This window comes from Ictalurus furcatus, chromosome 20 (assembly GCF_023375685.1).
Source record: "Ictalurus furcatus strain D&B chromosome 20, Billie_1.0, whole genome shotgun sequence".
Taxonomy (NCBI): domain Eukaryota; kingdom Metazoa; phylum Chordata; class Actinopteri; order Siluriformes; family Ictaluridae; genus Ictalurus; species Ictalurus furcatus.
The window spans coordinates 22,884,994-22,897,095 of record NC_071274.1 but is presented as its reverse complement, the minus strand read 5'-3'; the positions used below and the strand labels follow the sequence as shown (position 1 = coordinate 22,897,095).

The 12,102-nt window shown below is 42.6% G+C and overlaps 1 protein-coding gene across 1 annotated transcript; it reads right to left on the bottom strand.

The window, feature by feature from the left end:
* Window positions 1–7,094: 7,094 nt before the first annotated feature.
* glula (glutamate-ammonia ligase (glutamine synthase) a) lies at window positions 7,095–11,563 on the bottom strand. Its single transcript, XM_053651788.1, has 7 exons — window positions 11,458–11,563; window positions 10,441–10,625; window positions 9,695–9,856; window positions 9,415–9,561; window positions 9,204–9,331; window positions 8,667–8,866; window positions 7,095–8,101 (listed from the first exon to the last, which is right to left on the bottom strand). The coding sequence occupies exons 2-7, from the start codon at window positions 10,604–10,606 to the stop codon at window positions 7,789–7,791; spliced, it is 1,116 nt and encodes a 371-aa protein (XP_053507763.1). The 5' UTR covers window positions 10,607–10,625; window positions 11,458–11,563; the 3' UTR covers window positions 7,095–7,788.
* Between the last annotated feature and the right edge of the window lie 539 nt (window positions 11,564–12,102).

Below are 12,102 nucleotides of genomic sequence, written 5' to 3'. Positions count from 1 at the left end.
ATTTCTTTATTTCTGTTTGTTTGTTTTTTTTTACTTTACAATGTAAAGCCCTTTTAAATGTAAGAAAAGTGGTACTTAGATAAAGTTTACTATTATTATTATAATATTTATTATTTTTATTATTACTATAATACAAAATACTTTATGCAACACTAAAAGTGAGTGTTTAAATATAATATGTGTTTGCTTAACGTGTGTGTGTGTGTGTGTGTGTGTGTGTTTCTTTGCCTCAGACTCAAGTCTTGATTTAATTTATTTTTAATTACTCAGCACATGATATGACTTCCCCTCTTGTTCCTGTCTCCAGCTGTTTTTTCTTCCTCGTTCTGTACGGCAACGGGGAACCGATTTGAGATTGGTTGGTCTGTTTTTACAGGAGCCAGTGAGAAGTTGGGCTCTGTGTTCAGCGTTCAGTTTTCAGTGCATGGGAATGTAGGTAAAAGGTCCCGTGTTGAACTCATTGGCCTGGCCCTCGTGGCACGAGGCCAGAAAGGAGGAAAGAGTTTTGTCCTGTGCTGTTTGGATGTTCTACCCAATTCCACTGAAGCAGAGGGGAAAAAAAAAACAGCCGTTCTTGGCAGTGGTGCGTGCCCATGCAGTCGGCGTGTGACTGACTGGTGTGGTTTTGGCACAGTTCTTGTTTATGTACTCATCCGAGTGTGAGTGAGGACCTCATCATGTTCATGTCGCAACATGATTATGTAAAAGAAAGTGCACACTCACCCCACTTTTGGCTGGAGCTTCAAATACTGGTGCAGTGTGTTTAAGTTCTCGTGTTGTTCAGAGTGATTTAGGGCGACCTCGCTATACCTCAGTGTGGTCGTGATGAGACATGTGAAGCTTTCATTTGACAGACTTCACAGTCTAAATCCAAATCGTTTGTCTTTTTGTCAGCCGTATTATTATTTTATTGTTCAAACACAGCGGATATGAAAAGTCTACACACCCCTGTTAAAGCGGCAGGATTTTGTGCTGAAAAACATTAAACCGAGATAAATCATGTCAGAACTTTTAACACCCTCAGTATGAAGTTACAGCGTATAAACATTAAGTGTAAAAACAATCAGAAACATTTTAGGGAGAAATAGGAAAGAAAATAAAAGTTATAGTAACCTGAGTGTATAGGTGTGCACACCCTTTTATAATTGGGGGCGTGGCTGTGTTCAAAATGTACCAATCACATTCAATCCAATGTTCAAAAGTAATTATCATACAGCTGTCATCAATGCAATTATTCTGATTAACTCCAAATAAAGACCAGCTGCTTCTGTAGGATTGTCTTCACATCTTCTTGGATTCTTCTGACTGCTGAAGCCATGGACCACAAAGAGCTTACAAAGCATGCACGGTATCTCACTTGTTGGAAGGTATCAATCAGGAGAGGGGAATTTCCTGAACATTAGATGTACCATGGAACACCGTGAAGGCCATCATATCAACAAGTGAAAAAATGGAGCACTACAGTGACATCACCAAGAACGGGACGTCCCTCCAAGATTTACAAAAGGACAAGAAAGAAAACTTTCCAGGGAGGCTGCTGAGAGACCTACAGCAACATTAAAGGAGCTGCAGGAACATCTGATAAGTACTGATTACGCTCTGCATGTGACAATAATCTCTCGTATTCGTCACATGTGTGGGCTGTGGGGTAGGGCGGTTAGAGGGAAACACTTTCACACAAAAAATATCCCAGCTCAACTAAATCACCACTAATCATGTGGCGAAATGTTTCATGGTCTGATGAGACCAATTCCAAAAAGGTATAATCGTTCACAAAGGTATGTTTGGTGCACAAAAAAGCACATCACCATCACAAAAAAGAACACCATACCCACAGTGAAGCATGGTGGTGGCAGAATCGTGCTTTAGGTCTGCTTTTCTTCAGCCAGAACTTGACTTGGACTTCACCTTACAGACTTGAGACTCGACTTGGACTCCACCTCACAGACTTGAGACTTGACTTGGACTCCACCTCACAGACTTGAGACTTGACTTGACCTCCACCTCAGGGACTTGAGACTTGACTTGGACTCCACCTCAGGGACTTGAGACTTGACTTGGACTCCACCTCACAGACTTGAGACTTGACTTGACCTCCACCTCACAGACTTGAGACTTGACTTGACCTCCACCTCACAGACTTGAGACTTGACTTGGATTCCACCTCACAGACTTGAGACTTGACTTGACCTCCACCTCAGAGACTTGACTTGACCTCCACCTCACAGTCTTGAGACTTGACTTGACCTCCACCTCAGAGACTTGAGACTTGACTTGGACTCCACCTCAGAGACTTGAGACGTGATTCGGAGTCCACCTCCGGGACTTGGACTCCACCTCACAGACTTGAGACTTGACTTGGACTCCACCTCAGAGACTTGAGACTTGATTTGGACTCCACCTCTGGGACTTGGACTCCACCTCACAGACTTGAGACTTGACTTGGACTCCACCTCAGAGACTTGAGACTTGATTTGGACTCCACCTCTGGGACTTGGACTCCACCTCACAGACTTGAGACTTGACTTGGACTCCACCTCACAGACTTGAGACTTGACTTGGACTCCACCTCAGGGACTTGAGACTTGACTTGGACTCCACCTCACAGACTTGAGACTTGACCTGGACTCCACCTTCGGGACTTGGACTCCACCTCACAGACTTGAGACTTGACTTGGACTCCACCTCACAGACTTGAGACTTGACTTGGACTCCACCTCACAGACTTGAGACTTGACTTGGACTCCACCTCAGGGACTTGAGACTTGACTTGGACTCCACCTCACAGACTTGAGACTTGACCTGGACTCCACCTTCGGGACTTGGACTCCACCTCACAGACTTGAGACTTGACTTGGACTCCACCTCACAGACTTGAGACTTGACTTGGACTCCACCTCACAGACTTGAGACTTGACTTGGACTCCACCTCACAGACTTGAGACTTGACTTGGACTCCACCTCACAGACTTGAGACTTGACTTGGACTCCACCTCAGGGACTTGAGACTTGACTTGGACTCCACCTCAGGGACTTGAGACTTGACTTGGACTCCACCTCAGGGACTTGAGACTTGACTTGGACTCCACCTCACAGACTTGAGACTTGACCTGGACTCCACCTTCGGGACTTGGACTCCACCTCACAGACTTGAGACTTGACTTGGACTCCACCTCACAGACTTGAGACTTGACTTGGACTCCACCTCAGGGACTTGAGACTTGACTTGGACTCCACCTCACAGACTTGAGACTTGACCTGGACTCCACCTTCGGGACTTGGACTCCACCTCACAGACTTGAGACTTGACTTGACCTCCACCTCAGGGACTTCTTTTCACACATTTATTCAGCAAATTTTCCTAGACAAACCAAAAGCTGAAATCCCCCCTCTCCCTCCCTCTCCTAATTCTGTTCATTCAAATATACTTAATTCGTAGGTAAATCAGCTGGACATGCGAACTCTCACACAACTCACTCTTCTGAGCATCGATTTTAGCCTTTAAATTTTTTTAAATCACCTCAGCTAAAGGGACATTTTTTTAGGAAGCAGATAAACACATCAGATTATTCAACACTTTTCCATGATTGTGTAAACCAGTGGTTTCCAAAGTGGGGGCCGGGGCCCCTTGGGGGCCGCCAGGGGGTGCCCGGGGGGCCTCAACAATTTGGTGTGAAAAATAAATAAATGTATGTTTTCTGTTTCTCACTCTCAGACACACACACACACATGCAATCAATTCCTAATGTAATGTTAAGATAAATTAATAAAAAAGTGGGATATATTCAGAAGTCTGTATTTTTTATGTGTTTTAAAGTCATCTTGCAAAAGGGGGGCCTCAGTCAAATCTTAATGCCATTTGGGGGCCTTGCCCTGGAAAAGTTTGGGAACCCCTGGTGTAAACCTTAAAGGAACAGTTTAATCAAACAATAAAAAAAATAAACAAAACTAGGTTTTGGCTGAGATTAGCTTCCAGCTGCTAAACTAAACACACACTGGATAAATTTTGTGCTTGGTTAAAGCCTTGGGCTAGTAAGGTTAGATCTAATGACGGCTAGAGAGCAGCTGTCAGCACTTTGGGCGATGACCTTAAACCCTCACCTGCTCAGAAATGTGCTGCGATTGTGTTCTTGCTCAGCTGCTTGTGGTGTTTATTTGGAATTTAGCATGTGGAGAAACTCTGCATGTTCAGTTTATGTTTTTTAGTCCTAGACGTCTAATATAACTCGCTTGCACTGGCAGAACTTTTCAGTTTGTACATTCTTCACTGTCTTCTTTTTTCATTTCTTTAAAAATAAAAAAAGTATTATTATTATTATTATTATCATTATTATTATTATTATTATTATTCTCATTAGCTTAGCTTAGCTATACTCCCTTTAGCCCCGCTCCATTTTAACCCCTTGCTGTACATTTATAAAAATGTCTCTCAAATAAATAATACAAAAAGGTACATTTTATTAAGATGAGCAATCAGTCACAAAATATCTCCAGTTCCACCAAGGACTTCACTTCTTTTCCATTTATTTGATCTACATCAAATGATCTTAATCTCACTTATAATTTCCTGTACAGCGTTCTGATTCTGTTTATGAACTATGTTAAAATATTCTGCTAACTCAAATCTAGACAAAGCTAGAATTTATCTTTAGTAACACGTTTGGAATGAATGTGAAGTCACATTAGAAACAACAACACAAACAACAACAAAAAACCCAAAGCTTAACCGGTTAGCTTATGTGACAAGCTAATTTACAAAACTTTATACAACTAGCTTGTTAATTCATCAAACTGATGTCCAAAACTTAACTAGCTTGCTAATGTAATGAACTGACACACAGCAGATATGAAAAAAGTCTACACCCCCCTGTTAAAATGGCAGGTTTTTGTGATGTTAAAAAAAGACGAAACCAAGATAAATCATGTCAGAACCTTTTCTACCTTTACTGTGAAATTTTAACACGTTAATTAAAGTGAAAAACAATAAGAATCATTTTAAGGGAAAACTCTTTTTGAGTAAGAGCCAATCAGATTGGAGCATCTTGACTTAGCAATATTTTGCCATTCTTCCTTGTAAAAACGTTCTAACTCGGTCAGATCTCCTGTACACGGCCCTCTGCAGGTCACCGCACAGATTTTTGGTTGGATTTAGGTCTGGACTCTGGCCGGACCGTTCCAGAACCTCGAACTTGTTTTGGTGAAGCCGTTCCTTTGTTGATCTGGAGGTTTGCTTCGGCTCGTTGTCGTGCTGAAAGTGTTTTAACAGAAGCCTTAAGGTTTTAAGGCTTTTTATTTGGAGCTGTTCAGTTCATTATTCCCTCCACCGCAGGCCTAACTGAAAAAAACAGCCCCAAAGTATGATGCTGCCACCTCCGTGCTTCACCGTGGTGATGGTGTTCTTCTGGTGATGCGCTGTGTTTTTTATGCTAAACATATCTTTCGGTATTACAACCAAACCAAAAAGTTCAACTTTGGTCTCATTATTCTACATGGTTTGGGGAGATTGGATGTATTTATTTATTTATTTATTTATTTATTTATTGGTTAAAAAAGGCTTCCGTCTTGCCACCCTACCCCACAGCCCAGAGATATGAAGACCTGAACTGAAGAATGTAGGGAGAAACCAGTACTTGTCAGAAATTGCTGCAGATATTTTAGTGTTGCTGTAGGCCTCTCTGCAGCTTCCCTGACCGGTTTCTCCTGATCTCATGAATTTTAGAGGGATGTCCTGTTCTCAGCAGTATCAGCGCCATGCCATATTTTCTCCACTTGTTGATTATTGTCTTTACAGTGTTCCATGGTATTTCCAATGGCTTGGAATTTTTTTGTAACCCTCTTCCTGATTGATATTTTACAACAATGAGATCCCATACCTGCTTTGTAAGATCTTTGTGGCCCATGGCCTTTTCCCGCTGGATGTTACCTCAGAAGATTTCTCAGAATGTGTACTCTGAAGGTCAAAATGAAAACGTAAGGCCTTTTGGTTAAAGGTTTAAAGCTGCTGAAGCTTGCACATATTGAGCTGACGAGTCAAACACAATCTTTGTCCTCTTATCTCAATCCCCTGAATCTGATCAATCACGGCGCTAGTCAATCTCATCTGGCAGGATCACTCTGGTCAAACTTTTATGGCTTGTTTTTTTGTCATGAAAGATCTTTTTGGCTGTCGTTGCTCTTCAGTTGAACTTTGATCTGTGGTTTACGACGGGGTTTTAAGAACGAGGTTGCCTAAGTTTATCGTGAGGAATGCTAATCCAATCTCATGCATGCGGTCATCATGCGCTCGTTGCATGCTAAGCTCAAACGTGTGATTAGCCATTGTCGGTCGAGCAGTAACACTTAATGTAGCTCAGGATTACATTTAAAAGATTACTTCACTCCACCTTGAATGACTCCAGCTCAGATAGCAATATATGCTAAACAGCTGCTACTGGATTTTTTTCCCTGGAATTACCAGTCCTGATTAGCACTGCTTTTGTGTTTTGTTTTTTTAAGCACAATCTACACAAAGACAATCATCTCACTCTAATAGATTTAACACTCATGTGATTTTAAACAATACACCCTGATCAGGTTTAACTTACAAAGCCAAGATGGCTGACAAAATCATCTTTTCTTTTGATGTTTATCTTGGTAACATACCATTTGAACAAACCTTGAGAATGATGTTACACTAAGCATCTTGTCTGGACTAAATTTAGCTCCTGACTGCTCGCTTCTGTCAAAATGAGGCAGCTAGTTTAAAGGGCAACACATGAAATTGCTAATCTAATTAAAATCTAAAACTAGCCTTTACTGTGACAATAAACTCCGTCATATCAGTACTGATGACACAGACACGCTAACTTTAGTGCAAAAAATAAAAAAAATTATATTTAGTAATGCTTTTACGGTCAGCTTATGATCACAGCTAGTGCTGTGGCTAACCTTTAATCCAACCACACAGGGTCATGAGAAGGAGAAAAAACACAACACACCAAGCCAAGAGGTTTGTGGTAAAAAATAATGTTTTCTTAAAGTATCTTTTTTAAAACAATAATAGTCAAATCAAAAAAAAAAAAAAAAAAAAAAAAAAAAAAAAACCCCACACACAATCCGGTTCATCAATTTCAGGATTTTACCCAAAACCCAAACAGATGTCATACAAACACAAATTCTCACTTTTTTCCTTATTCCCTTTCCTCCCACCCCCCCCTCCTTCTCTTAAAAACAAACAAAAACAAGTGGCATGACAAGTCAGGAGTCGAGAGTGTACCGTACAACCTGAACCAGTACAAAGACAGACAACGTTGTCATTCAACACCAATTTAGTGAGTAAGACATTAAAACCATTAGACTTTGCCTAAACGTTCCCGCTCACGCACGCAAGCTAGCTACTGTCGACGTGAGCCGTATCACACAGCCTGAGCAGCTGGAGGTCGTCGTGTCCATGTGCCTCATCTCATTTTTAGTCCTTTTTTAATCATGAAGAGGTACATCTTGAAGCTCGACGAGGGGGGGGGGGGGGGTGTGTTAACAGGGCGTATCCGATCACAGAAAGAAGACACAGAAGGGTCAGATTCACCACATCACGTCCCCCGGGTTAACATCAGTTTGATTCTAAAATGTTAAGTTGACCAGCAAACTTCTTTTTAAAAAACAGCTATGATGCGTGGTTAGACACATAATGAGACGGAAATAAAAGAAAGACAGAATACAGTACTAATCTGGCCGGGTGGCCGTTTTAAGAGACGAGCGGAATGAAGTTCAGTCCTGGAAACGATAAAGAGAAGCGAGATTTAAAAAGATCTAATAGTCCACGGGTTCGTCTCCGTCTTCGCTGAGCAGACACGTGCGTATGAGGGCTTCGGTGACGGCGTACGGGTCGCAGTTAGCGCTCGGGCGACGGTCTTCGAAGTATCCTTTCTTCTCCTGGCCCACAGCGCGAGGGATGCGGATGCTGGCGCCGCGATTGGCGACGCCGGCAGAGAACTCGTGGATGTTGGAGGTCTCGTGGTGGCCAGTCAGGCGGCGAGCGTTGTCCAGGCCTCCTTTAGGATCGTAGGCACGGATGTGGTAGTTGTGTCTCTTCGCCAGTTTCTCGATACATTCCTCAATGCATCTGATGGGGGTGGGGGATAAAAAAAATAAACGTAAATATCTACTCAGCCATCATGTTGATCAAGTATTGCCATTTAACCTACTAAGGAAATATCATCTTAAGGTGCTACAACTATAAAATTTGGCATAAATACTTAGATTAAAGATGTGCACCGAGTAAAGTATTTCAGCTGAATAAATAAATATTCTGTAGCAGAGCCAGTAAACAAAACTCCTTTGTTTCAGCCAAATCAGATGCTTGTGTAAAATATTAAGCTAAAAGCAGCTCATCAGACCAGACAATAGCTCTGGGATGAGAGACTCTACCCGAGAAAAGAGAGAGAGCCTTCATGACAAAGAGTTGAAGTTAAAGACGGACGAAGTGTTTACTCTCCAGACGTCTCATCCGTCTTGTGGCGCTAGTTAAAAGTGAAGCGCGACTACGAACCAAAACACGCCCCAATTGTCGTATTTATAGTCGGAAAATAATCACCAACGATCAAGAACTCGTCCGGGTACGCAACAGAGCGTGACTGGACCTTTACAAATTTAAGCCGAGTACATCTGCTTTACAGATTTCCTCTTACTTGAGCCCGCCTTCTTCCCGCGTCTCTTTAGTGCTGAAGTTGGTGTGACATCCCGCGCCGTTCCAGTTCCCCGGGATGGGTTTGGGGTCGAACGAGGCGACGATGCCGAAGTCTTCACACACTCTGTGCAGGATGAAACGAGCCACCCACAGGTGATCTCCCATCTCGATACCCTCGCACGGCCCCACCTGGAACTCCCACTGTACAGCAGAGTGAGAAACTTTACTTTTAAAAGAAATTAAAAACAGGGTTATGTAATGTAAATATAACAGACAAAAAAATAAATAAATAAATAAACCCCCCCCCCACAAAGAGGAAACAGTTCTCTGGTCAACACTGGACAGCGGAATTACAGAAAGGTTACACAGGAACTTGTAGCTGATTGGATGTTAAAACACTTGACCACATAATACAAGTAATGCGATAATTTGACAACGTACCGTAAATAAATATCATACCTAGCTTAAAATACATCAGTAGCCAATATTTGAGAACGATTATGTTATCCAGGTTCCCGTCCCATGAACCCTGCCGTACCTGAGCTGGCATGACCTCAGCGTTCGTGCCGCAGATATTCACGCCGGCGTACAGACACGCTCTGTAGTGGGCTTCCACGATATCCCTGCCGTACGCCTTGTCCGCTCCGACTCCACAGTAGTAAGGCCCTGAAAGGAACCGATACACACCATAAACACCACCTCAAACACAGACGTCGGCATGAAGAGAAACGCAGACTCGGAATCCGTACCCTGAGGACCGGGAAAGCCGTTGGAAGGCCAGCCGAACGGGTGACCGTCCGTTCCCAGGATGGTGTACTCCTGCTCCATGCCAAACCATGGGCTCTGCTCCTCCACCATCTGCATGACCTTCTTACACGTCAAGCGGTGGTTGGTTTCTGGGTGGAGAACATGACAAGAACCTTTACTGTAGTGCAAATCCTAAGTACCAGCATAGTTGTAAATATACACTAAAAGATTATTATTATTATTATTATTATTATTATTATAATAATAAGCAGCTCATTTTACCAGCAGGTTTGCGGTTGTATTTCAGAACCTCACACAGGACCAGCTTGTTTGGGTCTTTGCGGAACGGATCTCTGAACATGGCTGAGGGAATGAGATACATGTCGCTGTTGGAACCCTCCGACTGGTAGGTGCTGGAACCATCAAAGTTCCACTCAGGAAGATCTGGTTGAAGAGAGATAGTAGATTACGTTTTTAATACACATGAAAGTCTCCCCCCAAGCATCCGAGATGGCATGCTTCAGGTGTGTGGGTTCACTTCCAAGCGTTCTCACGTGTACGCAGGGGCCGAACCCTCGAACCAACGTACACCTTTTACTTTACCGTCCAATTATGTACCTTAAAGCTACACTGCACTACACACACTTAATATACTGTACATAATAAAAAGGTACACAAATTTCCTCATCACTGTGGTGGTACCACACTGCACACCTTTCTACCTGGAAATCTGGATATAGAGCACCTTTTTAAAGCAATTAAACATGCACAGTTACCTTAAGAGCACTGATTTATACTGAAAAGCCAATTCAAAGATAAGAGACGTATACTAAAAGTACAAAAGGTGCATGAATAATGGTATCTAGAAGTAAAGAATTGGAATTTAATATTCTTTTTTTGATTGAAACAAACAAGGACGTTTGAGGATTTGGATTGAGCAGCTGGACTCGTGATCCAAATATAATGTATTGCGAGTACCATGTAGCTACGACTGTAGAATACAGGTTTATAACCATGCGCTGCTTTACCCTCGATGCTCTTGGGCTCGTAGTCGAGCGTCCTGGTCTTGCAGCGCAGTCCCTCCCCCGTGCCGTCGATCCAGATGTACATGGCCTGCACTTTGTCCCCCTGAGGAAGCTCCATGTACTGTCTCTTCACCACCTTGCTGAGCTGAGCGCTAGCTGACGTCGCCATGTTTATTCCTATAAAGCACCTGGACAGACAGCAGACAGGAGGACGTAAACACCACGAGAGCCCTCATAGAGGATACGGAACGCTCGGCATAAACCCCTAGGACGTTTACTTTACTACACAGAGACGTGTACTTCCTGTACACAACCTCCACATTCACAGCCCATCAGATCCAGGCTGCTGCTGTGGCCTCGGGCACGCCGAGGAGATTTTCCCTGCAACGCTGTGTAAACACCTCCAGCGGCCTCGGCTTGTCGTCATGGTGACGGCGCCGGCGAAGTGTTACGTCACAACTTTGCACGAGTGAAGATGTGCCAAGAATAAAGGCAAATATGGTAGGAGGACAAGTCTAATCTAAACATCACTTCTCGGAAGAGACGCGTCAATAAACTCCTCATTTTAAAGAGGAGTGTGACGTGCAGTCTGGGGTTAGTGCTGCGAGAACAAACACGCACATCTATGGCTAATGCAGCTTTCGCAATAGAAAATAATAATAATAATTGCAGTAGATGCAAAACGAGCACGCGGACAGACTAAATGCATCATCCATCAATGCACTACAGATTCACAGTCTTTCCTTAAACACCTCCACAATAACAAGGACTAAGTGCACAAGATAAAACACGAACACAATGATAGTCTTATTTAAAATTTGCTAAAATGCTAAAAAAACAAACAAACCAAAAAACAAAACCAAAAAACCACGCTACATATTACGTATTACATATTACCACAGGAGTATAATGGTAAACAATACGGAATGAAATGAAAGGTGCACACAATAAACACGCGTTTGCATTAAAAAAAAAAAAAAAAAGAACTTCACGGTTTTAAATGCGAAGTAAAATCCATACCTGTGCAGTAGTGAGAGGTAAAAAGAAGCACAATAAGCGCGCGAGCTCTCAGCGAAATCAGATCACCGATGTTCCTCGCATCCTCTGAGACACACGCTGTGCGTCCTCTGCTTTATATACAGGCGCGAGGACTCCGTCCCTTCTGATTGGTCAGAGCCCAGCTGGAGAAGAGGCTCGAGCCGCGACATGATTGGCGCTCAGCGCTGGGAGTCTCCTCCCACGAGCGCGAGACAGTCTTTAGTCTCACGTTGCCACTAGCGCGTGCTTTTTTTCTTCTTCTTCTTCTTTTTTTTTTGGGGGGGCTTTTCTCTCCTCAGGACGACGACGTCGATAAAAACGACAAAATATAAATAGAAAGCAGTGAGAAATGTTTGGTTCGAATAAGCGAAACGATTACAAATACGACGAAATAAAAATAATTCGACGAATGAATAAATGAGTGTGTTTAATGAGGGATGGTGAGAAAACGCCACCTTGTGGTTGTACATTGCATCACATCACTGTTATGCAGAATTCAAGGTAGCCATTATCATATTATTTGATTAATATGTTTACAGTGGATATATATATATATATATATATATATATATATATATATATATATATATATATAAAAGTCTACACACCCTTGTTAAAATGGCAGGT

Coding starts and splice junctions, on each gene's coding strand:
- glula (XM_053651788.1), bottom strand. CDS start 10,606: ATGGCGACGTCAGCTAGCGCTCAGCTCAGCAAGGTGGTGAAGAGACAG. Junction 9,857..10,440: donor CGAGCCCAAGAGCATCGAGG/GTAAAGCAGCGC, acceptor CTCTTCAACCAG/ATCTTCCTGAGTGGAACTTT. Junction 8,102..8,666: donor CGGGAAGAAGGCGGGCTCAA/GTAAGAGGAAAT, acceptor CACCCCCATCAG/ATGCATTGAGGAATGTATCG.